Source organism: Mchenga conophoros, linkage group LG6 (genome assembly GCF_057382185.1).
Source record: "Mchenga conophoros isolate Kocher_MC1m ecotype Shallow Benthic linkage group LG6, M_conophoros_male_GT1.1, whole genome shotgun sequence".
Lineage (NCBI taxonomy): Eukaryota > Metazoa > Chordata > Actinopteri > Cichliformes > Cichlidae > Mchenga > Mchenga conophoros.
The window spans coordinates 23,007,915-23,033,444 of record NC_140531.1 but is presented as its reverse complement, the minus strand read 5'-3'; the positions used below and the strand labels follow the sequence as shown (position 1 = coordinate 23,033,444).

The window sequence follows — 25,530 nt, the reverse complement described above, 5'->3', positions numbered from 1 at the left end:
AATGGCGCAGCAGTGGATCAATTTTTACAAGTTCTCATTAAATGAACCTAACTTTGTTACTGTTTGTGTTAGAGACAAAAATCGAATGATTTTGGAAAGAAGAGGAGACTAGCATTAACACCTCAACCAATTAGAGAGAGAAAATTCAAATTGTTCCTGAAAGATCAGAATTATTTTGTAATTTTACAGCCAAAACGACAAAACAATTCTGCATGTTGCGTGTATTAATAGCCAAATGATGAAAAGTGTTATTGCTGAAAGTCTGCACTTCGATCAAATATTAATTGTTAAATTTGAAAGGAGCTGTAGTGGTGTACAGAACTTAAAACTACATAAACTGTGTCTTTGTCCAGTAAATTATGAACGATTTAGATGTCAAGAATTATTTGGTCTATTGTCTTCAAACACTAGCCAGAGCTCTCTGAACGTATCCCTTTTGTTTCATCTGTCAGTCTGTTGATGCCTGTTGTGCAATTCGTGACTTACACCTGCCGATAGAAGCACCGCTTTTCCGTTTCAGTGTGTTGTTATTCAGGCTCAGATTGTTTGTTTCTCCTGGACAGTGATATGGACCCTGTGCATGGATGTGATGCCGTGAAATATATATAGAGAGGGACAGAACAGAACAGAATGGTTGATCTTTGCATCTTGAATCTAAAGTTTTTCTCACCAAACTGCACGGAAATGAAATATAAACTGATCAAAACACAGAAAATGGCAAATCTGCAGGAACACAATGTCACTGCCCTTTTTGTTCTTGAGAACAGAGGCGACCGGTTAGATCTATCTACCTAATCCAGACATATTTAGCCAGATAATCACCTTTCATTATATAATCCTCAGGTTAGCTAAGACTGTACACATGCCCTTCATCCACATCTGCTATCCAAGACAAACAAGAAGAACAGTCAGGGTAAGTAGAAGGAAGAAATAATATCATATTCTTTTCTTCTAGCTTCTTTTGCTGTTTTTATATATAATAATAATTTATAGTTAAGTGTTCAATAATTCAGAACGACGACCACTGGCTGTAGTTCATTTGTAGGGAGCAGGCATTGCATGGAGAACGTCTGAGGCAGCCTGCTCACACTGGCTAATGAAACTGACAAACATTTCCTCTCTGCTTTGTAATATTTGATTATATGGATCCTGAGCTTTGCTGTACAAGCCAGCAGATGGCCAGACCTCTGTTTTCATTTGTTTTGGTTCACCATTTGTGCCCCTGTTGCTTGCTACAATGCAATTGCATCAGCTGACTTATTCAGAGCAGCTCGCTGTGTGATTATCAGGCTGGCCTCCAGAAAAACAGGCAGCGAGAGCTTGTAATTAGACTCGAATTATATACAAAGCAATGGGGAGAAATTCCCCAAATGACAGGGAAAACATGAAAACGTATCTCTTTCTCACCCTCTGTTATCCTGTCTGCACAGAGACCAAAGGCGACAGTCTCATTTTAGAGCCGTGACATGAAATCAGTGCTGGGTAGGGGAGGAGGGATGTGAGGATGAGAAAGTGGTGGTGAAGTGTTAAGATGGGTGAAGATAAGATGGAGTGCCAGGCCTGATTGCATTTCTATCGGTTGTTTATGGATCAGACACGGACTGGTTTGGCTCCTCTGGGACCGACTTTCTTCCGACTGGACAGCAGGCGAACGGAAAGATAATGCGAAAAATAAAAGAAAACAAGGAGAGTACACAGGAAGGTGAAGCCACGCCTGAACTCACAATCAATGTGTGTTTTTTGTGACTCTGATACTTTCTGTTATGCATGCCAGAAAGGTTCATTTTTGTTTCAATTTTCTTTTTAGTTAAGAAATACCTTGAAAACCACTCAAACAATTTCCCTAACTGTAGGCATAAATTTGGTTTTAATTTAATGTTCTTTAATAGTATTTTATGGGGAAATTTTAAGTTCTTGTATAAAGCGCCCTGTGGCACACTAGCATCCTTGCTTGTACTTTGCTTCCTGCCCGATGTCACAACCTTAACCTCAGCATGACCCAGGATAGCTGGCTAAGAAATCCTCGTCCAAACAGTTCAGTCTTCAGTCTGGGTGTAAAGACTTCAATTTTTACAAAGGATATAAAAGAAGTGAGTGTAGCAGAGTTTCTTTAACTCTTCATCTTTGCTTCAAGCTGTTAGTTTAAGGCTACGTTAGCCACTAGCAGTACCCTAAGAGAAAACTTTATCTTTGATTCTGCTGCTCTGCTTTTGATCCTTTAAGAAAAATAATACAATGTTTAAGCGGTGTGGTGGTCTGCTTTTCCCAAATCAAAGGCTTTGGGAACTTTTAACTTCTCATAGTCTTTGTAGCCTAGATTGTGTCAGATGTTAACAAGAATTCAACACGCTTCAAATATTTCCCCCAAATAAGAATATCTGCTACACTCATAAAAGAGAGAAATAGCCAATACGACACCACTATATTTCTGAAGTCTGGAGTTGAGCATAAAGGCCACTGCAGTTTTTCAGACGCAGAAGTAGCCATAAGTGCTAAATTGCTAGCTAAGGTGTCTAGACTTTATTTACTATAATCCACGGACAGGGATATTTAGTGCTAACATATTGATATAAATTAATAATAGATAATGGATGGTGAAAATGGTTTACTCACCCAAGATTAAAGAACAAATATCTTGAATGGCTGTATGGCAACAGTAGAGGCAGTACCTAGCAGACAGGCAGCAGCACCCATGAACACTTACTAAGTGAGGTCTGCAGCTCTTTAGACGTTGTTCTGGGTTCTTTTGTGATCTCTTGGATGAATCATCAGTGGCTTTAGAAAGGGCTTTGTAACCTTTCCAGGCTGATAGATGTCACTGACGTTGTTTTGCCTGTGTTCTTGAGTTTCTTTAAATCGTGGCATGATGTGTTGCTTTTTGAGATATTTCAGCCGGCATCACTCTGTCAGTCAGGTTCTGTTTAACTGATTTTTTGATTCAGCAGAGTTGGCAATAATCAGGCCTGAGTGTCACTAGTAAAACTAAACTCAGCTTTCTAAAAAAAAAAAAAAGTGGTTAATGCCAACTAGTTAATGTTGTAACAATGGCAATTGGATAGCTTTTCTCCCCGAATAAGTGAAATCATCATTTAAAAACTGCATTTTATATTTAATCTTTCTCAAATGTCAGAACTTGTTTGATGATCTGAATCATCTTGGGCTACGTTCACACTGCAGGTGTTAATGCTCAATTCCTATTTTTTGATCAAATTCAATTTTTTTGACTGCTTGTTCACACTACAAATAAAATGCGACAGCAAACGCGCTCTAGTGTGAACGCTCAAAGCGGCCCGCATGCGCAAAAGAAGACGTCACACACAACGCGCTCTGTTTAGACCCAGAGCAAACAGTATTGTTTGACTGATGGCCCTTAATATAAAGACTTCAGACTTTACGTTTCCCAATTTTTGCTTTAAGTTATTTTGTTATTTACATAATAATGTAGATAACCTAATAATTATCCTTATTGCTGTTTTAGAGGAGTGGTGCTTCAAAGGATAGTTGCAGATTTCTGTCAGAATCTGTACAAATAACATGCTCACGTTTCTCCAACGTTGTCTTCCCAACAGTTTCACTGACATCTACGCTGGATAGCCAGGAAGCGTTCGCGATGTCTTCTCGGGCGCTTCTCCGCCGCTGATAATTGCCGTCTGTCTTGTGTCAGTGACGTAAAAGACGGATTTAATGTGACATGACCGTTCAAACAGCAGTCGCTTTCTAAAACATCGGATATGTATCGGATTCAGTACCACATACGAAAGTGACCCAGATCGGATTTGAAAATATCGGATTTGTGCCGTTCACACTGTCATAGCATGATAGGATATGGGTCGCATAGGGTCAAAAAAAATCGGATTTGATACACTTTTGCCTGCAGTGTGAACATAGCCTAAGTGGCATTAATAAGCAAAAAAACTAAGAAATCAGGAAGGGGGCAAATACTTTGTCCTAGCACTGTGTGTAGGTTTCACAGGAGCGCCTAGAGTTCTCTGAAAACCTTCCTTTTCAGTATGTATGCACTCAATGTGGGTCACGTTTGCATGACATATACAATGTGTCTCAGCGTCCTTCACTCCAGTGGCTCTTGTGGAGTATATTTAGAATCCCTATTTAGTGTTTAACTCCCAACACCCCAGGCTGGCCCATTCGTCGTCTTCCACATCATTGCAGAACTCAAGTGCAGCTTGCTTTCCATCGTCAGCTGTGTTTGTTGTGTTGGTTTCGTCTAGTCCACCTGGCCCTCCATTTCATTACTTCAATTAGAATGATTAGGATCTAAAATTGCTTGTGTCGGCTCAGTGATTGACAGCAATTGGCCACTTAGGGAGGAGTGCTGCAGACACAAAGCGCTGCTCAACGGCTTGTGTAGTGAAACGGGTACAGGGTGTGCATGCGAGTGTGGCTGTGTTTGTTTACTCTGATGGGAGTTGTGCTCACTGAAGACGAGAGCAATTCTTTAGGCAAACAATGCGAGGCCATTACTATAGAAAGTCCAGATATCCTGCTTTCCCCACAAGTGCAGCGTGAATGTTTGGGAAAGCGGCAGAGACGCTGTGTATATGTGTGTGCTTGCATTATTGCAAGGTTTTGCAAACACTGCAAACTTTTTTCAGTATGCATGTAAATAAATAAATAAATAAATAAATAAATCAGTGTATAGATAAAATAACTTCTGACCACTTCAATTCCAAAACTGTAATTGTGGGTGGACATTAAAAATTCCTCCCCTCTCCATTCATACAGTTTAATATGCTTCAAGCGTGTTGCAATCAGGACGTATCGTAAGCACACTGATTGTGCGAAAGCATGACAGACAGGCAATCACTACTCAGTCATGGCACGTTTTGTTCCACCCAGCTGGAGCTGGGAATGTGGCTTGTTTTTTGCCGAGGTGCATTAAACGGTCCAACATAATTTAGACGACTGGCTGGTCTTCGTGTCTCTTCTCATTACAGCCCTCGTGGTCCGGGGCCGCCTTAAGTAGTGACTGTTGGAGCAGATCTTGACGGTCTGTCTTTGCAGCAGCTTCGTGGCGTGCGTGCTGGTGGTGTGAGGCGTTGGGTTTACAGCGCATCAGTGTCAAGTACGGCCGTTCATCATCAGGCGCTGATACTCAGAACTGCCGAGGCTCGTGACAGAACATTAATCTGTCTCTCAAATTGAAAGCCATAAGTTTCTCCTCCTCCTCCCTCATGAGTTCTGCACATGCGACTGTCATACACTCCCTTTCCTTTCATTTTTCTGTTCGCCATCTTCTTCTGTTGCTGTACTGACATTTCCATCCACACTGTCCTGTGGTCCATGTTTTTTGTTCTGCTGTTTGGGTATATACGCTGTGATTGCATTCAAACTCAAACTGGTCCCTACCTATTTCAGCTGAGCCCCCACCCCTGCAAGTTTTGCTATTACTAACGTTTAAAACTGGGTTTGAGTGACTCCTCTTCCCTCTGGCTCAATAGTTGAATTAAATAGATTTCTATAAATGTGATTAATGCTGTGATGCGGTGTGTAATATCTAGCCCTGTGCTCATTTTTGTTACTGCAACTTTAGCAGCTAAGACAGCCCTTTTAGCTTGTCTCTACCTTGCATTTGAAAAAGCCAGTTCATGAAGACTTTAGTGTTTAATATCAGGTTTTGTTTGGTTGTTTGTTGCTTTGTGTGAGCCCAACAAGCCTTTTCTTCATTATTTTTGAAAGCTCTTTTGGAGCCTTTGCCTTTACATTATGATATTTGTGTCTTTTCCTCTCTTCCCTTTTGACATTTTCTTTTATCTTCTGGCCAGGATGTCCGTGAAAGGTGCAAAGGGAGGACCAGAAAGTAGACCATCCTCTGCCGCCAGGTCAGTGAAGAAAAAAGTCAAAATTAACAATTCAAGCTCAGTGTGAACCCTAAACCTCTCATTTGGAGCATTTCAGTGGTGCATTTCCGTTGTGTTTGTCTGTTATGTAACAGTACATAAGCAAATTCAGTAGGAAAAGTAATTCTTGAGAGATTGTCTAGCTGATTTTAAACGGTCTTAATAGCTTTTCAAGACATTTTTTTTGGGGGGGGGGCGCTTTTAGAAATCCAAAGAGCTGTCATCAGTATCCTCCCATCGTAGCCAGCTTTTTTAATGGGAGAAAGAACTGGCTGTTAGACTCTATCAAAGTCAGTATTTATGTTTCTTTTTCTTTAAATAAATAATGGGACTCTAAGTTGATTAAGGCCTCTCTCTTTCCTAGCACATCTCCACGAGTGGGGAGGGCTGCAGCAGCTGGAAGATCACCCGTTGCAGGCAGATTTAAAAACAAGGCCCTTCAGCTCAGCCTCTCCAAGAAATTCTGGTTATTATCGTTCTCTGTTTCTAATCAACATTGATTAGGACAAGGGGAGTGGGACGTGTAGAGTTGTGCACCCAATTATGTGATACATCACCTGAAAAATAAACTTGTAGAGTTTCCAGGTTTCCAAGTTGCCCTCCTGGGAAACACTGCCTTTCTTCCTTTTTTTCTGGTGATTGATGTTACCACTGATGTCACCTGACTAGGCCCAAGCAGCTGATGCTGCACGAACAAGGGATGGAAAATATTACCTCAAAGGCACTTAAGTGTATTTGGTAAACTGCTGGAGGGGAAATTATAGACTTGGCTTTTATGATGATAGCTCTCAACAATTGGCGTGCAAATGCACTCTTCACAGCTCAAAGTCCCCCACACCCCAGGGGAAGGGCCCTGAGGAGCAGGGTAGTCGGCGTGGTAAAAGGAGCCTCAGCAACAGCTCAACAGTGGCCGCTGCCTACGTCGCCTACCTTAATAAACTTTTTGGACAGGTCAGTTCATGCATATACACATTAATTTAAACAGAACCTGACACTCAATAGTGATAAATAACAAGGTTTCATTCTGGAGTATGTTTACATTCAGGGGTAACAGCACATTTATAAAGGGCAAATATAAAAAAAACTGAGCAGGTGGTGTGGATTATTAAAAAAATAATGTACACAGTCCATATCAGCATGTCCTGGTGATGCTTTTATAGTAAAAATGCCTCTTAATTTAACAGTAACTGCACCTGAATACTGTATGTTTGTGTTTGAAGGGGAATCTCGTGGTGCAGACAGGAATCAAAGAGCAGGCACAGAGATGGAGACACAAAAGATCAAAATGGTTAGGACCCCATCACTGAGTGCTTGGCGAGTGATTACTGGAAGTTGCTGCCAGTCGCTCGTGAAATTAGTTGCAAAAGAGGGTGCTGCACCAAAGACCTTATGATTGTTTTGATCACCAACTTTTCAAGTAGAGAAACTTGAAAATGTGTGACTCAAACTGGAACTGTTCTCCTTCACTGTAGTGAAGTTGTGTCCGGCCACTGAAATCATGGTCAGACACAACATGTTTCAAGAGATGCAACTTTTACTTTGAAAGTGAGTCGTTTGAGTTGCGTGGCACTCTTCACATTTTCACAACTATGTAGGGAACAGTTGGTGAGTGTCTGCATGTTGGTGTCTTCCATGCAAATTACAGGTGGCTCAGCAACTAAACCAATCTCAAAGAGCTTGTAGGTCCAGCATGGTAAACCTCACTGTAACTGGTGTTGCCCATGGGATCACTCACCAGTCTCTAGATGTAGTGGTCTGTTGTTCAGCAATACATTTCTCACTGGCTATTAGCAACCGGTGTTAGGGTGTTTTATCCAGTTTTTCTGTGCTGTGGATTTTACACAGTACGAAGTGAAGAGCACCAGAACCCAGCTGCATGACTATCAAGTTAGCCTTTATCTCTACATGGGACAGACAGGACAGGTGGACAGATCATAAGTTGTTCAAGTCATGGTTGAATCAAAGCCTAACTTTATTTATGAATTTACTTTATATATACTGAATTATTTACACTTCATTGATTAAAAATAGATACATTTTCTGAAAAGCTGTGAAGTGGTTGTAAGTAATCCAGAAAAGTTGGAACACCTGCAGGAATTAGTAGCAACAGCTTTCAAGGCTTGATCAACCTGCACTGACGCAGAACAGCTTTAAATTGTTAAGCCATTTTGTCCTCACTTAAAAAAAAGACCTTTTTGTATAATTCTGAAATGTACATTATTTTTTCAGTTTTTGGTAATTTTACCTTTATATCAATTCAAGCTATTCATTGGACTTGAACAACTTGAACTGCAATAAATAATTGGAAAAACTAGGGTGTTCTAAAAGTTTTAACTGGTAGTATCTGTTGAAAACATGCAGTCATACTGTATGTGCATGTGTATCTCATTTATTCCATGTTTGCTGTCATCATACTTGTCTTTATCTTACTTTAGCAAGGCTAAATCTATTTTGGCATACGCTTAAATGACCTCTGACTGAATTTGTCATTTGTGGTGCTGATCAAACGCTGTAATTGATTAATGTTATATTCTGCAACCTGAAATACATCGAAAGCAAAACTGAGTTTGATTTTAGACACAAATGATGATAACCAGCCCGTAAGAGTTAATATTTTCTTCCCCCTAAAAGAGAAAAAATAGCCTTACTAGCATTTATTTATTTTAATAACAATTATGCAATACAAGCATGTGCAGCAAAAATGCAAATGTGTCTCCTTTATGCTACACAAAACACAAACACAGAACCGTGATAAAGTGGAGGTTTGCACAGTGAGTCACAGCTGAATAAAAAAACATTAAATTTAAAGTTATGCAGCCGAGCAGGAAAATTGCCCTATTTATTTAGCTGATTGTGAGCACTAACAATCAGCTGTATGTATAAACACTGCTTGTGGCTGTTTGCAGTGATCCATAGCGATCCAAAAGCAAATGCTCTGTTTGTAAACCGGTAATTGTTAATGTGGAATAGGTCACATAACCATGGAAATCAGTATCATTACCAACTGCTATTAATTCAAATATGAAATTGAGACTGTGGACTGTAATCCATGTCCTTTATGCCTTGGAAAAGAAAAAGGGGGGGGGGGAAGCACTCCAATAATTTCACAAATGATTTAATGCCTGGACTCTGTGTCATCTTCCAGTAATGCTCTGCTTGGCTCGGGTTAAGAATTGGCTCTTTTCACGGCTGATACCATGATCCCAGGTCCCTGCAGGATGTTACAGAATATTTAAAAAAAAATTACAAATGGACATGAGCCAAGAAACGATGCACAAGCATCCTGATTTTTGTTGGAAATATTAGCTGATTTACACATGAAGCACTTAAAATCATAACATACAATGATTTAATTTGACATATGCCATGTTCAACGCTCCTGAACAAATAGTAAAGTTCTTCTCATGTATTATATGAGGAAAAAGGCAGGATTTATTTTATATAACTGAATCACTAAAACCTGATAAGCAGAGAGTCTATTATAATGTTGTTTTTACACAAGATTAGGACTAATCAGATGTAACAATACTCAGCTATAGTCATTTTGGAGACACATGGTGGAATTAAAGACCACAATATACAGCCAATTCAACCCTTTGAAGATTCGATTTGAGTACAATTCTCAGTCATTTCAGGTATGTACAGAGTAATGATGGGAAGAGTCGGTTCATAATGGTCATGAATATAACAGTGGACATTACTAGTCAGTCTTCCTAATGAGCCAATATCCATGAAGCATGAATAGATGACATTAGTGATTTGCCCAGGAGAGGATATCTAATTGTTCTGAGAAAAGTAAACGTTCCCTCGGCAGGATTATAGGCTGCATTAAATTTGTCGTGCAGCTGGTAGATTAGATGGGGAATGCTGGTGTTGCACATGTTTTCAAGTGTGAGAACAAAGTTGTCCTTTTCATTAAAAACTGTAACAGAGATGATCCTCCCACAACTGAAACCATAGTCACAGTGAAAATTTGCCACGTCTTGATTTGTTGTATTTTTTGCATATTTGTCACACTTACATGTTTCAGATCATCAAAAACTTTTAATATTAGACAAAGATAAACCAACTAAATACAAAATGCAGTTTTTGTATGATGACACATTATATAATACAAGAAACTCAAAAGTCATTGAGATCTGTCAGTGAAGGAAAGGGTTACAAAGTTATTTCTAGTGTATCCCGGTGAGAGCAACAAAAGGAGAAAATTTAAAACAGCTTACCGAAATTACTCCAGGAACACATCCACGACTCATCCAAGAAGTCACAGAAGAACCCAGAACAACATCTGAAGAACTGCAGACCACACGTCCAAGAAGAAGACCACTGTTGACCAAAAACAACACAGAGACTCACCTCTGCCCTAAAACAGCTTTATGATCTCCAAGACTTCTCGGAAAATATTTTGTGGACCCACAAAACACAAGTAGAACTTTTTCAAAGGTTTTCATCCCATTACACGTGCATAAAACTAACACAGCATTTGATAAGAAGAACATCACACCAACAGTCAATCATGGTGGCAGTAGTGTGATGGTCTGGGGCCGCGTTGCTGCTTCAGGACCTGGACGTCTTGTTGTAACTGATGGAACCATGAATTCTGCCCTCTACCAGAAAGTCCTGAAGGAGACCCATCAGTTCCTGCTCTGAAGATTATGCAACAGGACAATGATCGAAAGCAAGTCCACATCTGAGAAAACAAAAGTAGCCTAGTCAAAGTCTGGACTTAGATCATATTGAGATGCTTTAGCATGACCTGAAACAAGCTGTACAATACTGCAGTGTGACTGAAAGAAAACAATTCTGTAAAGAAAAGTGACCCAAACAGTGATGTTAAAGACTCATGGTCGCATTTCATAAATGTCTGATTGCAGTTCTTGATGCCAAGGGTGGCAAAGCCAGTTATTATGTGTTGGAGGCAAATACATATTCACACGGGATAGTTGCCTTTTTCTAGTAGATGAAATCATCATTTAAAAACTTGTATTTACTCTGGTTATCTTTGTCTAATATTACAATTTCTTGGGTGATCTGAAACATTTAATTGTGACAAATTATGTGACAAATGTGTTTCAGTAAGTGCCCCAAAATTGCACCATGGACGGCTGGTTTCTGGGTTTAAAGGTTGGAGTAAATTGCTCTCCGCTGGAGCCTAAACCAAAAAAACAAAGTCATAGGTTTTCCTCTGTGTTATTTTCCCCCCATCTCCCCAACTGTGTGTCATCACCTCTCCCATAAAAAGCAAATCTCACTTTTCTACACTGCTAGAAAGCTAGTTTTCTTTTTTTTTAAGTTGGAAGAATAAAAAACAAAACAAAACCTTGTTTGCAGCTCAGTCCCGACTGTCTGCTGTTTTACAGACTTCTATTTTATAGTCATGGTCAATGGAAAAACTGCTTTTTGTGCCACAGGAGACTCATTTGTGGCAATGCTGAGAGTGGCCACTGAGAAAAATGTTGTGCTAGAGCCGAGCACCAGTTTTTCTCTTTCGCAGTCATAATATTCACTGACTCTGCAGAGGAAAGAGGGCAGAAAGTAAATGCTACAAAATGTACTTTTACTTTACTTATTTTTTGTGAAGCTGGCCTCTGTCACAAGTAATCATATTAAGTTAAAAGGTCATTTAACTGCAAACCACATTGTTTCTCTAACTGCTAGATTAATCTTTAAACACACACATGAGAAGGATTTCCTGAAATTTCCTGAAATGAAACCCACCCCAAGAGGAGCTGTGCGCCTATGAACATTTACAGATGTTGCATAACTTGATCTCCTAATAACTAACGACTGTTTCAGAGTTGCAGCCCATTTATTGGAAAAGGAAGAACATCTCACCATGACCTTGGGCTACCGTGGACAATTTTACACTCCTCTCCGACTCACTACGTCACCTGCCATGACTGATCTAGCTTGTTTTACCGTGGCGGTCTAATGTTTGAATTTACAAGTGATGCTTGGACACTGAGGTAGAGAGACCATATCCTGCAGCCTTCCTAATCTCAACACAAGTAGCAAGATTCCCTGTCAGCCTTCATCAGATCTAATCGAACAAGCGGCTGGCAGAGAGAAGAAGAAAGACAACTGATACATGTGCACATCAGACAGAAGCACAGTTGAATGCAAAGCAAATCGCACTGTACTCTGTACTGTACACTGTAATGTCACTGCTTTGTGGGTTTTTGAGAGCCTTTTCACTTCAATGCTGATGCATGCTAATGTGAAACTTCTTCTCACATGTGTACATGCGTCATACTTACAAAGCAGTGTGCTGCTCAGTGGGCCACATGAAGGCAGACAAAATGAAATGAACCATTAATGGGCTTGTTCTGACGGATGAATTCAGAGCCTGAGTTGCATGCGAACTAATCATTTCTGGATGAAAAAAAATCTAATTAATATGTTGACCTTGCTATGTGAACATGCCTTTTTGTGGTTGCAGGATCCTGTGCATGGTAAACAGTGGTGCAGCTCTGCTGGCGCTATTGAGTTTTTGTTTTTTATGCAATGACTATTTTACAACTTAAAAGCCTTGTATAAATTACTAGTGCCTTAATGTTTTAAGTAGCGCCCACATTTAGTAATATAACTGGTGCAATTGCATCTTGACGTTGCATTTATGTTACAAATCTTGCTGGCAGTTTTACACAGTGAATAATCATTTGAACGCCCGCCATGCGGCGCAGCTTCCAAATAAACGACAGGCGCCTTTTCCTGATGCTATTGTGCACTTGAACGGGATGACCTTGTGTGATTTATGAATTAGACAGGCTGAGTGCCAACATGCATTAGGAAGAAAAATATTGCACTTCTCTTTGCATTTCATTACCCGTGCTGCTCAGATTTCCCTTTTTATCTCTCACTTTTCGAGCATTTAAAAAAATGAACAACTCGAGGTTGAAGAACGGTTTGCCTTCATAAAAGTAGCAGTAGAGTAATGAAAACAGACACTTGGTTAAAAGCAAGGGTGAAACAGTAATAGCTCACAAGCAAGGGTGGCATGGGTTCTGGGGTGAAGTATTTTTTATACTTGTAGGTAGGGCTGTTCGATATAACGATATATATCGGATGACGATATGGTTTCATTTTACGCTATCGTTTGTTTCGTGGTGTCGCAAAATAAACTGTTTACGGCAATATGTTTTCATCGTTTTGATGGTCACTGTAGTGGCTATATTAATTTCTTAAAGTTCTCTCTTTCTCTTATATTTTATATAACCACACTACACCTGTTTTTATGTGTTGTGGTTAGCAACAATAACGGTAACAGCATCGCGTGTCCGCTTGTTTATGTTCCACATAAACCTTTCACAATAAAGCTCAATATCCTGTTGAGACTTTTCAAAATAAACTGAATCACGTGAAAGAGCAGATTATTTACGGATGAGAATTAAAAAAGAGCCGCCAGGTGCTAAAAAATAAACCTTAGTTTATTTTTAGAACAGGCTTTTCCCCGCAGCACGCTGTGTAAAGAAAACTGCGGCCGTTACAACTTATGTCTAAAAATGTATAGTTTCATGCATCTGTTAAAACACTCGACTCCAGCTACATGACGCGCAGCTGGAAACACTTCCCGCAAGTCGAGATTCACAGAATTTACAGAAAATGTTACATTTTTGTGATTTATATCGTTATCGGATGATAGAATTCTTGTATCGGGATATGAGATTTGGTCATATCGCACAGCCCTACTTGTAGAATATGGAACTAATTAGAAGCAACTGAAATTCAACAGTGTCTCTCTTCTGTATGATACGCAGTATTTTTTCTCTACCCCTTAAAAGCTGATGAGGAGTAATGCTTGAAGCTCTTTTTTTCTGAACTGAGCGGTTTCTGTTATAATTCAGGCCTGCTTATAGAACAAAATGACTGAGTGTGCAGCAGAAATTAGTGAGGGTGGTCTGTCCCTATGTAGCTATGCCTGGAAAGTCTTGAAAAGATAGTGTGTTGTACAGCTCACTCCATGCCCTTTCATTTAATGATGGTTTCTTGAATTTTTTTATGTCTACTTTGACCTTGAGTACTAACAAGGAAAGCAAGGATGCTAAGACATCCAGCCCCTTATGCTCCCCAAGCCCCAGTATATTATTGTTTGAAGTGAAGTTTGAAGATGATCCATAAAAAATTGTGGGAGGCAAGAAATATTCAAGTGAATAGATATTTCATCATTTTTGTACTGAGCCTTACCAATCCCAAGTCCAAGTATTGAAACACAAGCCCACAGCAAATCAGCCAACATTTGTTCTGTACGTAATCAAAGTTTGTTGTTTCTTTGAACTTAGAGATATCCTTGGGCTTCTGGTGTCTTTTTGCTAAGCAGCATTTCCATATGTCAGTCTCCATTGCTCTGTAAGATGACTGAGTTAGCATGTTTCTTGCTTTTTCCCCCCGTGGACAATGCTTTTGCAGTAGAGTTGCACACTGTTTGCAAGCCCTCGAGTCAAAACACTGTGCTGCAACCATCTCGCTAAGGACACATCATCTCAGTGCATCTACAGGATGATTAATGACATTTCAGTGTGATCTTTTAATATCTAAGCTCTTTTTTATGCAAATTCAAATCAGCACATGTTTGCAAATGTGCTAATTAGAACACTCTCTCAAGGGCATGTGATATGTGACTATTAAGTTGTTGTTGTTTTTTCAAGGGCTTACATATTGTAGTGTGTGATGGATCCTTGCAAAACTGCCAAACCACAAAGCCCATCCTTTTAAGTCTGCATTTCTTGCCTACGGATATGTATTCCAAGTGATTTCCAAGTTATAATGTCTTTTCATTAAAACTGTCTGTTTGTAGCCAAACATATAACATCATATTACTATTTTAAGCCATCAGCACACCTAAATTTCACTGTCATCTATTATTCTTAATGACTAGGTGGAGATTTTGTTCCTAGCTTCTAGCTTTGCCTCACTCTGAAAATATGGAAATGTTAGAGGGAAAAAAGGGAGAAAAAGAGATCACCCTGAGCAATTGTCAAAACAAGGCAGAGAATACTGAATGTTTCACACGCGGCTATATGCAAATTATATATCTTGTGTCAAGTGTGTGTGTGTGTGTGCACATGTGTATTTTTGCTTAACCGTACCTGTGTTGTGTTTCTTTGTGACAGTGCAAAGTTTCTGCAGCTCACTGTTATGTTATGGCTGTGCATGGGTGTATATTCACACAATGCTGGGTCTCCCTCAAGACGCCGTGTTTGTGTATGCACGCGCGCGTACACTAGCGTGTCATTTTGCAAATTAGCAAGACATGTCGCTGGGTTAAATCCCATTAGAGTTTACTGTTGGCATGCAGCAACAGTGCTGACATGATATGCATGTTATTCTAATTTAGTAGTCAAAAACAGATGATCACTGGGATGATTCTCAGGAGAATTCACAGTTTTAAAGCCAGCCTGATTTCACATCCCCCATTCTGATACTGTTGTAATCATTTCTACTGTTGTTTTCTTTCCTCTGCTGTGCAGGAGAGGCAGCTGATGCCACTGGAGATAGATGGTAAGATGTTGTTGAAGGTGTAATTGCAACGCAAGCACATGATGAAGTAAAAGATAAATTACTAGTCAATACACACACCACTCAATATTTAACTCTAGGCAAGATGGCAATACTTCTACGAGAGGCACCACCTTACTATACAAAATTCCGTGAATCTTCAAAGCGTTCACATCCCACGGTGTCAAATATTCCCTTTCTAACTGTAGATAATTTATCGGAATTTCAGGAGTGGGACTACATCTCTACCCATGCCCCTTCCGGTTCTCTATCTATATGTGACACCCAAAAATCCCCCAAATATTTTTCTATTAAGGATTTAGACTTAACCTAGCCCACTATTATTCAACGCGTGCGTATCTAAACGTCAAAAATTTCTGGCACAAGGATGCCAGTGTCACTGTTTTCTATCTCTTTTCCCAACCATGGCTCAAGTGGTTGGGAAGTGTATCTGTAACCGGAAGGTCGCTGGTTCGATCCCCGGGCTCTCTGTCCTGGTCGTTGTGTCCTTGGGCAAGACACTTCACCTACCGCCTACTGGTGTTGGCCAGAGGGGCCGATGGCGCGATATGGCAGCCTCGCTTCTGTCAGTCTGCCCCAGGGCAGCTGTGGCTACAACTGTAGCTTGCCTCCACCAGTGTGTGAATGTGAGAGTGAATGAATAGTGGCATTGTAAAGTGCCTTGAAAAGCGCTATATAAATCCAATCCATTATTATTTTTTGCAAAGTGCAGAAGCAAAATTTTGGCCCCCGGGATGTCAGGTTCTTTCTTCTCTATCCCGCCTTCCCAAAATGCAGCAGGAAGCTTTTCCCCCACTGGGATGCCAGTTTTCTTCTCAAATACTGGTCATTTGCAAGCGCAGCAGTAAACATTCCTTACACCAGGATGTCAGTTTCTCGGTTACTGTTTCCTTCTTTGCAGACCTTTCTGGGACCAGGTGCTGTTTTCTCTGCCATCTGTCCATCATTCGCAAAATGCAGAAACAATGAACATTACTGGCACCGGGTTGCCAGTTTCTTGCTCCACTATCTCTCCTTTCCAAAAAACAGTGCAAATAGTGCTGAGATAGCATTCTTTTTACAGCACCGGGATGCCATTTCTACTTCTACATTGTTTCCTCCTTTGCAAAATGGAGCTGCAAACCTCTTGGCACTGGGATGTCAGTTTGTTTCTACACTACCCCTTTTCTGCAAAGTTCAACACCTAACCTTCATAGCATGAGGGTGCCAGGGCAGCTTCCATTAACACGTGACCAGGTTTTACACCTCAAGCCCCTTCTTTACAACCAAATGATGTTCATTCCTCCCTGGACACAGCAATTTTTCCTCCCAATCTACTGGTTCCAAGCATTCCTACCAGTTGTATTTTTGCAACAGCGTTTGACCTTTGTAATGCACAGTCATTTTTGCTTCCGGGGGATGCCTTCTTTGGGGATCTGCCCAGCGTGGGAAGCACCACCAGTCCCCTCTGAGGCCTTCCCCAAACCGCAGCCTCAATTTACATTCAAGCCATCTGCCATTAAATACTAGACATGCTGTCAAACCTAAAATGAGAATGTTATCCCAGCTAGTAAAAAGATACAGTGTCCATGTTATGGTGCTGGGGCTGCTTCAGCTTCAGGCACCGAGTCGACCTCTAAAAAATGCACATTTTCGAGATTGAACTGGTGTTGAAGTGTATCACAATTTTGTCAGGTTTAGCAAAAGATTGTGGTTTGGGTTTAAATATTATTTTTCACAAGATTCATGCTGAAAAATGATGGTTTCTCTGTGCTATAAATCTGATGTCATGTGCTTCCTTTTTAAACATCCATATGTGACAACCTGGGAGTGAGAGATGTGTTTCAATATTGCTTAAATTCTGTGTCACCACGCTGACACCAAAGGGGAAGACTATTATTTAACATGTATTCCAAGTTTGGGCTACACCTCAGAATACATTTATTTATTTATGTTCTAGAATTTTTTACTTCAGATGTGCTGCCCTTTGTTCAGTGATCCTGGTGGAAACAGGCAACAAATGATCAGTTCTTTGTACCAAAGTCATACACATTTAACCTACATTAACTCATTCACTGCAATTGACGTCTATAGACGTCAATTGCAGTGAATGAGTCAATGGGTTTAACTCATTCACTGCCAATGGCTGGCAGTGAATGAGTTAAGAGCTAGTTTCCCAGACAGTGATCTAGTCAGCAGGCTCTACATTAAACAGTGCGAAACTAGACCTACCTGCATGTTGGAAAAATTAAGCCAGTGTACAAGTGCCTTAAACCTGCATTCTATCTGAAGGCCAGCAGATGCCGATAGCAAGTGGCAAAAAATCCTATAGAAGCCTACAGGAAAATGACTCTCTGTCCTGACCTCTGTAAACACTTTACAGAATAGTTTCAGTCAATAGACTCAGTCACTCATTCTGGGTCGTACTGTCTATTTTGGCTGGAGGATTCTGTGCTATGAAAGCACACACTCCACAGACTCTCTTTCCTTGATGGAAGATCTGTCTGTGGGATTGAGGAGATCCTCAAAATATCTTTTTCACCATTAGTTCATCAGTGTTACATTCCCACCATATTGCCAGAATCTCCTTGAAAGTGCAATAACTTTTGTACAAAATGCAACATTTGTCTCCAGAATCATAGACACGTACCTTTAAACACACACCTATCACACACTAAAGCTCAGACTTCTGCTTGTATCTGCACACTGTGTGTGTGGGTGTGTGCGTGCACGCTTGACTCTTGGGAAAACCCAACTTTACGGTTTGCTGCAGTCGATGGAATTTGTTTATGTGTCTGTCAGAGCTTCAGGAGGCCTTTAAGGAATTTGACTATGATGCGGATGGCTTCATCCATTACAAAGACATCGCAGACTGCATGAGGACCATGGGCTACATGCCTACAGAGATGGAGCTCATTGAGATCATCCAGCAAATCAAGATGAAATGTAAGTATTTATCTGGCAGTGTGCATCTATAAGGACCCATTTCTCCCTAAGAGGCTAAAGCACGCGTGTATAATTGATGGATCTTTCAGTAGAGTGCAGGTGTGAATGTGTGAGTCGTGTGTCTGCACAAACCCACGTGCTTGTGTTCTTTCCTGTGAGTCCTTGAGGACCTCATGTTTGCCTTTGGAGTTGGGGACATTCAAGACGTTTTAGCAAGCTGATTAATGGTCCTCATGCTGCAGGTGCTGGGGGTGTACGAGTGTTAGTCTACATGTAGAAGTGTGTGTTTACACTTAATCTTTCTCCCGCTGCCCTTAATGTTGTTTGCCTCTGCTTTCTTTTCTGAACGATCGAGAAGCAGATATGTGTGTGGTAAGTGTTGAAAGTTTAAGGTGAATCATCTTTGCAGCTAGAATTTTGCCATAGCCTGGAGTGAAGCGAACTGTATCACCTACCCGATGTCAAAACAACTTTGTTCAGAAAATCTAAAGGGTTCTATTAAGACTATACGCAAAATTCAGTGGACGGCCAGGATTTTTCACATAGATCATGCTACTATCTGCAATTATTAGGATTATCATAATATTTACTATTGTATGCTTTGAAGCCCAATATCAGCACACCTGCACATCATGAGAACTCTTATTTTCATGTTTGTGTATGGCATTATTTGAGCAGATTATATTTCTCCATAAATAAGAAGCATCATAATTATTCTCCTATGAATAGAACATCATATTTATATGCAATAACACAACATAATATGTATAACAATTCAATTAAATGCATTCACTTTGATGATGTGTGTTTTTCTTGAATTTTAATTGGCTCCCACTGAATGCATGTGAAAGGCAAGAAAAAAGATGCAGTGAGGAAGGAAACGTTAATCCTCTAAACCATGATCTGAGGTAACATTCATTTCTGATGACAGCAATATAGCTCCACCAGCTGAGTTAGTTTTTAGAGCTGTGGGGTGACTCCTGGTAGAGTATGCTTCATGTTTTATGCACTGTACAATAATGCCAGGCAGCAAACTGATAAAATGCACAAGAACCACTTACTCTGAACAATAACAACCCACATGAAAGTATCCGTCTTATCTTACCTTCACCTTTGCCTGCACAAGTGACCAAACAAACAGTTCAATCTTTACTAGGAAAAGTGAAGTGCTAATGTCAGATCAGCTACAGATCATTAAAGGACACACATTTACCAGCAAATGTCATTTCGGTCCATTAAAATACCACCATGCTCCTTGCTCTTTCTTTCTTTTCCCCTGTTGATGTTCACAACCGAAGCTCAGCCTTCCAGCAGCCAAAACAATGAGAAAAAAATGCATTACATATTTCCACAGAGACACAGTTTTCTTGCTCTTATTGTAAAAAAAAAAACCCATATTATGTAAGTGTTTTTGTTGCAAAATTGGATGACTCAATGTCATTACGGCAGAAAACTTTGATATTTCCTTTCATTATTTGTATGTAGCTGCTTTTCAAAATAGTCTTGCCTCTGGAATTATTTTAAAATACTAGTGTGACTCAGTGCAGAGCAACCAGAAAAATATGAATGAATGAAAGAATGAATGAATGAAAAGATGCACCATATGGACAAAAGTATTAGGCCACACCTCCTAATCTTTGAATTCAGGTGTTTCCAGTCCACGTAGTCTGTCTTTACAAACATTTGTGAAAGAATGGGTTTCTTTTACTGAGCAGTAAAGTAACCGGATGTCATCTCTGTAAGCAGGCATTTAGTGAATTTCCTAAATACCCCACAATCAACTGGAAGTGGAAGCTATTTCAAGACCATGTGGCAGTAGCAGACCATGTAAAGTTACACAGCCAGGTCCTTGGATAGTGTGTAAAAGTCAGCAACGCTCCTCTGTCATTAAGATCAGCACAAAGACTGTGTGCCATGAGCTTCATGACATGGTTTCCATGGCCTAGCAGCTCCTGTAGATGTAATATGTGGGTGGGCCATTACTTTTGTCCTAATAGATAATAAGAATAATACTGAACTGTGAGTCAGTAGCAACTTCACCACACCTGCTCCAATAAAGCTGGGGTTTTTTTTTCAGCTGTGATCTTTGGGGACCAGAGTGCAGCTGGCTTCCTCTCCTATACCAGATAGTAAATTAGGTTCAGCCGGTGTCCCCAGTGTAAATAATATCCTGATTAGATTCTTAGAATGACACCAACAAGGATATTGTTGTGGCAACGTTAACCTCGCTCTCATGAATATCTCCATCTAATGTGCACCCCTGCAAAAAGTGAACTAAAACTCATGCAGCAAATACAGCTAAACATGTAAAGGGGAAAAAATGCCTCGCGCTTTAATCACTACTGTCACAAGGTGTAAAACTGCAGCCATGAAACGGGTGACTCACACGTGAAGCTTTGCACATCCGTATATAACAAGAACCAGAAAATAGATAAAGTGATGCCTCACACAGTGTAGAGAAACATTTTCCATCTGCAGCTAAAAGGAAAACCTTAAGAGAAATATTGAGCACACCAGGCCTTTAGAGGTTGCAGCTGTGTGTTATATTTCATGCCGTGTCTCATACTCTGTGTTGAGTGTGGCTTTGGTGTGATCACTAAGGTGCTGTCAGCTTTTAGATATTCTAAGCTCGTCCTCTGTAGTGTAATCCCTCTAGATTGATTATGAAATTCATCCACTTTTTTTTTTTTTCAAGAACAACTATTACGCTATCAATTAAAAATAATCATAATCTCCTAAGGCTTTTGGTGGAGTTTCCTCAACCCTGTGCTCTCACACTGACCCACTTAAGGCTCAGAAATTCTTCAAGGCTGTGTCAGGAATCCCCCAGACAGCTGCTTCACAAGGGTAAAGCCAGTCAGTCAAAAAATATACTTTACCTTGAGGCAAGCATGAAAATCCTTTACCAACCCGAAAATCAGAGAATTAATTGCTAAAAGTAGGTTTTATGTAAAAATCCAGCCCCTGCTATTGTGGTAGGCAGCGGTTTTATCCATTAGCCTCATGATTCAGCATCATTTAGAGCGTTTTCCATCCGGTCAGTTTGTTGTGATTCTCTCTCTCAGCAGACTCAGAGTACTGATTAAATTTTTGAACCACAAAATGACCATGTGGCTTTATTGAAAGAGCCTTTTCCGTCCAACAAGATCCAGATAATGAAAGAAGGCAAAGCCTACTGGTCCACACTATCAAATAAGCCTGTCTCTTGTCGAACTAATAACACGAGCTATCCCACTGTATCAGTCTGTTTTGATATTTACCATGGAGAGCAATCAAACTGGCTGAGGAAGTCAACAGAGTGAGCACACGAGGCTGAACACACAGCAGCATCCATGCACTGAGGATGTTCGTAAAAATTTTCACAACTTAAATTACGTTAGGCCAGCTATACACTTATGTAAATATTGTGGTCTCTGGGAAAAATACATTGGACAGCTACAGCTTTGTATCCAGGTCTCTTAAAACAGTTTTGGATTGGTTGATAGCGTGGGTCTCATTTCTCTAAGCTCAACCAGTCTTGCTTCTTTTATCTAAGAAATACTGAAAAAGGTCAAATAAATACTATTGGCTAATAACTTGGAACTCTTGGTAAATTCTATTAGAAAATTTCCTCCTGTCTCTTTTATTGTAATTCAGTCTTTACCTGCATTGCCAAGTCCTTCTTTGTCTGTCTTCAACTGGTCCAAAATGCAGGAGCAAAGCCCCAAACAAAAACTAGCCAGCACTGATCCCTTTCAGTTCAGTATTTTCAACCCAGAATCCTCGCATACAAGGTCTTGATTAATCAGGCCCCATCTTATCTTAAAGATCTCGTTATATCATATCACCCTAGTGAGCGCTTTGCTTGTGGTTCCTTGGATATTTAAAAGTAGAATGGGAGGCAGACCCCTCAGGCCCGTTTTCTGTGGAACCAGCTCCCAGTTTGGATATGGGAGACAGAAATGCTTCCTATGTTTAAGATTCGATTTAAAACTTTACTTTTTAATAAAGCATATAGTTAGGGGTGGATCAGGTGACCCTGAACCCTTGTTCTTGTGCCCTGTCTTCCTCCCCTCTTGGCTCTGTTGGAGGTTTCTTTCTGTTAAAAGGGAGTTTTTCCTTCCTACTGTTGCCAAAGCGCTTACTCATAGCGGGTTGTTGGTTATTGTTTGTCTCCAATATTGTCGGGTCTTTACTTAACAGTGCAACAGCTTGAGAAGACTGTTGTTGTGATGTGGCGCTTTATGAATAAAACTAAATTGAATTGTGTTCATTTTTAATTTTTATGACATGATTTTCCATATGAAGGGCTCCATGCGCAGGCTCTTGTGTACAAAGCAGACCTGTCCCTGATCGTCTGATCATCTGACTCAGTTCAACGTTCTTATTTTAAATCCAGAGGCGTCCACGCCTTTGAGGTTGCACCACCTAAACTGTAACACATGCTCCCTCAACCTGTCAGGTCAGTTAAATGTTTAATAAAATAAATCTTTTTTCTTTTTCAGACATTTGTGGGAAAACGTTTTTTATAGAACTTATAGCTCTTTTATAGGTTATTTCTCCTCCCATTATTTCTGGCTATAGTTCTTATCTAATGGAAGTGTGGTTGTACAAATGAAGGGAACACTGAGACAATATATACATGCACAGAGGATATTGAGATAACAGGCAACAGATGTGGAGATGGCTGAAAATTAACCACAGACTAATGAGAAACGGGGAGCAAAACTGAACATAACGCACACGAGACACAGGCTACCAAAACAAAACAGGACGTAACAGAACATGGGCTGGACTCTGACACAGACACGTAAACAAATACAGAGAGAACAGCATCAGGGACAGGAGACAGGACTGGCACTGAGACCTGGACAAAGACACGCGAGCTTTTTGCAGACAGAAGACAAAAACCCAGACCTCAGACAGATGGCAAAACTGAGACGAGACTGGAACAGACTGAACAAAAAAGGGAACAAACCAGGAAGCGTGACTAGATAGAGCAGGGGTGTCGAACTCCAGGCCTCGAGGGCCGGTGTCCTGCAGGTTTTAGATAACATCCTGGGTCAACACACCTGAATCAAATGATAAGTTCATTGACAGGCCTCTGGAGAACTTCATCACATGTTGAGGGCGTAATTTAGCCTTTAAATCAGCTGTGTTGGATCAAGGACACATCTAAAACCTGCAGGACACCGGCCCTCGAGGCCTGGAGTTCGACACCTGTGAGATAGACTATATAGTGCCAAATCACAACAACTGCCAACTTAAGGTAAGGGCACTACAATAATGCAGAGAGAAAAAAAAACAAATTAGATGAACCCCTATGAGCAGGAACTTGGTGATAGTCAGAAGACAGGACACTGAAGCATGCTACTGCTGGTATAGAAGATTAAAATGAGTTTGGCTGAAATGTATGTCTGTAATTGGCTTACAGTGCTAAAGCCAAGTTTCCAGTCTCTCTCCGTGTGGATTTTTTTTATTTTTTGAAACTGCCATACATGGAGAAGTATCCTGTAGGAGCTTTAGCTTTGTTTGAACAAGTTATTTCCCTTTCACTCAACATCAGACTCCAGTCCATAGACCAGCCATAAGTGAAAATTACAGCAAATGTCCACTTTTCACTAGAAACTGGGGGTGAACCTAGCACCAGGTGGTCATCTAATCAGAGCAGGTGATGAGGACTAATGCTGGTTTTAAATGGGACATGCTTTCCAAATGTGCACCATCTTTGGCAGGCTGGTCAGTCAGGTCAGCCTAAAACAGAGCTAAATGAAGACTGATTTTAAGTTAAAGCCACCGAGTCTCTAGCAGCGGGCCTTAAAGCCAAACACATTGCCCAAAAAAATCGACTAAGTATGATATCTAGAAAAAAGTCACCAAAATTCTCACAGGATGTTGATCAATAAATATTTCATGTGCCCGTAACACCTACACTGTTAAAAAAATGAAATGTGCCAAATGGGAGAGGGTCTGGAGAAGCCGGGGAGAACATTATAGTCCCGGTAAAGTTGTTCAGCATGACCAGTTTGGTGGTGGGTCAGTGATGGTCTGGTGACACATATGCATCGAGGGACGCACAGACCTCTACAGGCACCAGCACCCTGACTACCATTAGGTATCAGAATGACATCCTTAGACCAATTTTAGACTGGTGGAGACATCGTTCCTCCTCCGACAATGCCTGACTTTGTGGCGAGAGTATGCAGGCAGTTCCTGGAGCATGAACGAGTTGATACCATTAACTGGTACCCATATTTGGCTAACCTAAATCCATTTGAATACCACTGGGACTGCTTCAGTCTGTTTTAGTCCATCCAGCAATGAAATTTGGTCAAAATGGACTAGCTTGCCACGTCATGTTTCTACTTTGATTCTTGGGCTGTCTGGATGTGGGTTGATCATTTTCATTTCCAGCAAACGATGTGGCATCCTTTCATTCCTAACACATCACCCAGTCTGTGTCAGTATAGATATCCAGCATGATTTTCTTCCCCTTTGATCTGATGTATTTTCAAAATGTTCCTTCCTCGTTCCCAGCTTTTTTGAACAGTGTATGTGCACCATAGCCTCACAAGGAAAGCGCACAAAGTAACTCTTGACAGTCTTTCTGTGCATATCTCCGAATGTGTGTGTACACGTGAATGTGTGTGTGTCTTTCTACAGGGGGTGGTCATGTAGACTTTGATGATTTCTGTGAGCTAATGGGGCCGAGGATGGTGGCTGAGACAGCTCATATGGTCGGGCTGAAAGAGCTCCGCTGTGCCTTCAAACAGGTAAAAAGGTCTCCAGCCAGAAAGTGTAAAAAAATATTCCTTTAAGCAAGTAAATTAGACCCAGTACTGACAGTTTTTTGAAGTGTGCGACCTTTCTTTAAAGATTGCCAAGAACTGTGTGACTCTTACCTGTAATAGAGGCCGAGGGAAGAGGGCTTTCTATGTAAGAATACAGAAGAAAAGGGAGAAAGAAAAGTATTTCTATCGATGAGATTTTCAGGCAGTCTGGTTTGCACTGTCCAGAGACCCACAGCTTATACTCTAAATACACTTCTTCATGCCACCTGTAATTGTTCTCAGCGGAGTTGCCTTGAAATGCTGCGGTGCCTCGTTGACATGGGAAATATTTATTGAGTCGTTTCCTTTGACACGAACACAGAAGCAGGTACAACAGCAGCTCAGGGCCCTCGTGTGACGTCGGTTATGGCCGAGCAAAACAAACGCGATGATGTTGATGATGTTATTTGTAAGCACAGCTT

General features: G+C 40.6%; 1 protein-coding gene across 2 annotated transcripts in view; it reads left to right on the top strand.

Moving 5' to 3' along the window:
* The first annotated feature begins 848 nt into the window (after positions 1 to 848).
* The window catches only part of cabp4 (calcium binding protein 4), a 29,249-nt gene continuing 4,567 nt past the window's right edge, over positions 849 to 25,530 (top strand). The window contains exons 1-7 of one of the 2 annotated variants that reach the window (XM_085276833.1): positions 849 to 913; positions 5,784 to 5,840; positions 6,223 to 6,324; positions 6,680 to 6,809; positions 15,326 to 15,356; positions 18,156 to 18,299; positions 24,942 to 25,051. In XM_085276833.1, the coding sequence (XP_085132959.1) occupies positions 5,785 to 5,840; positions 6,223 to 6,324; positions 6,680 to 6,809; positions 15,326 to 15,356; positions 18,156 to 18,299; positions 24,942 to 25,051 (573 nt within the window). In that variant the 5' untranslated portion in view covers positions 849 to 913; position 5,784. The remainder of the gene's footprint in view (positions 914 to 5,783; positions 5,841 to 6,222; positions 6,325 to 6,679; positions 6,810 to 15,325; positions 15,357 to 18,155; positions 18,300 to 24,941; positions 25,052 to 25,530) is intronic. The other variant, XM_085276834.1, reaches the window with a different exon arrangement.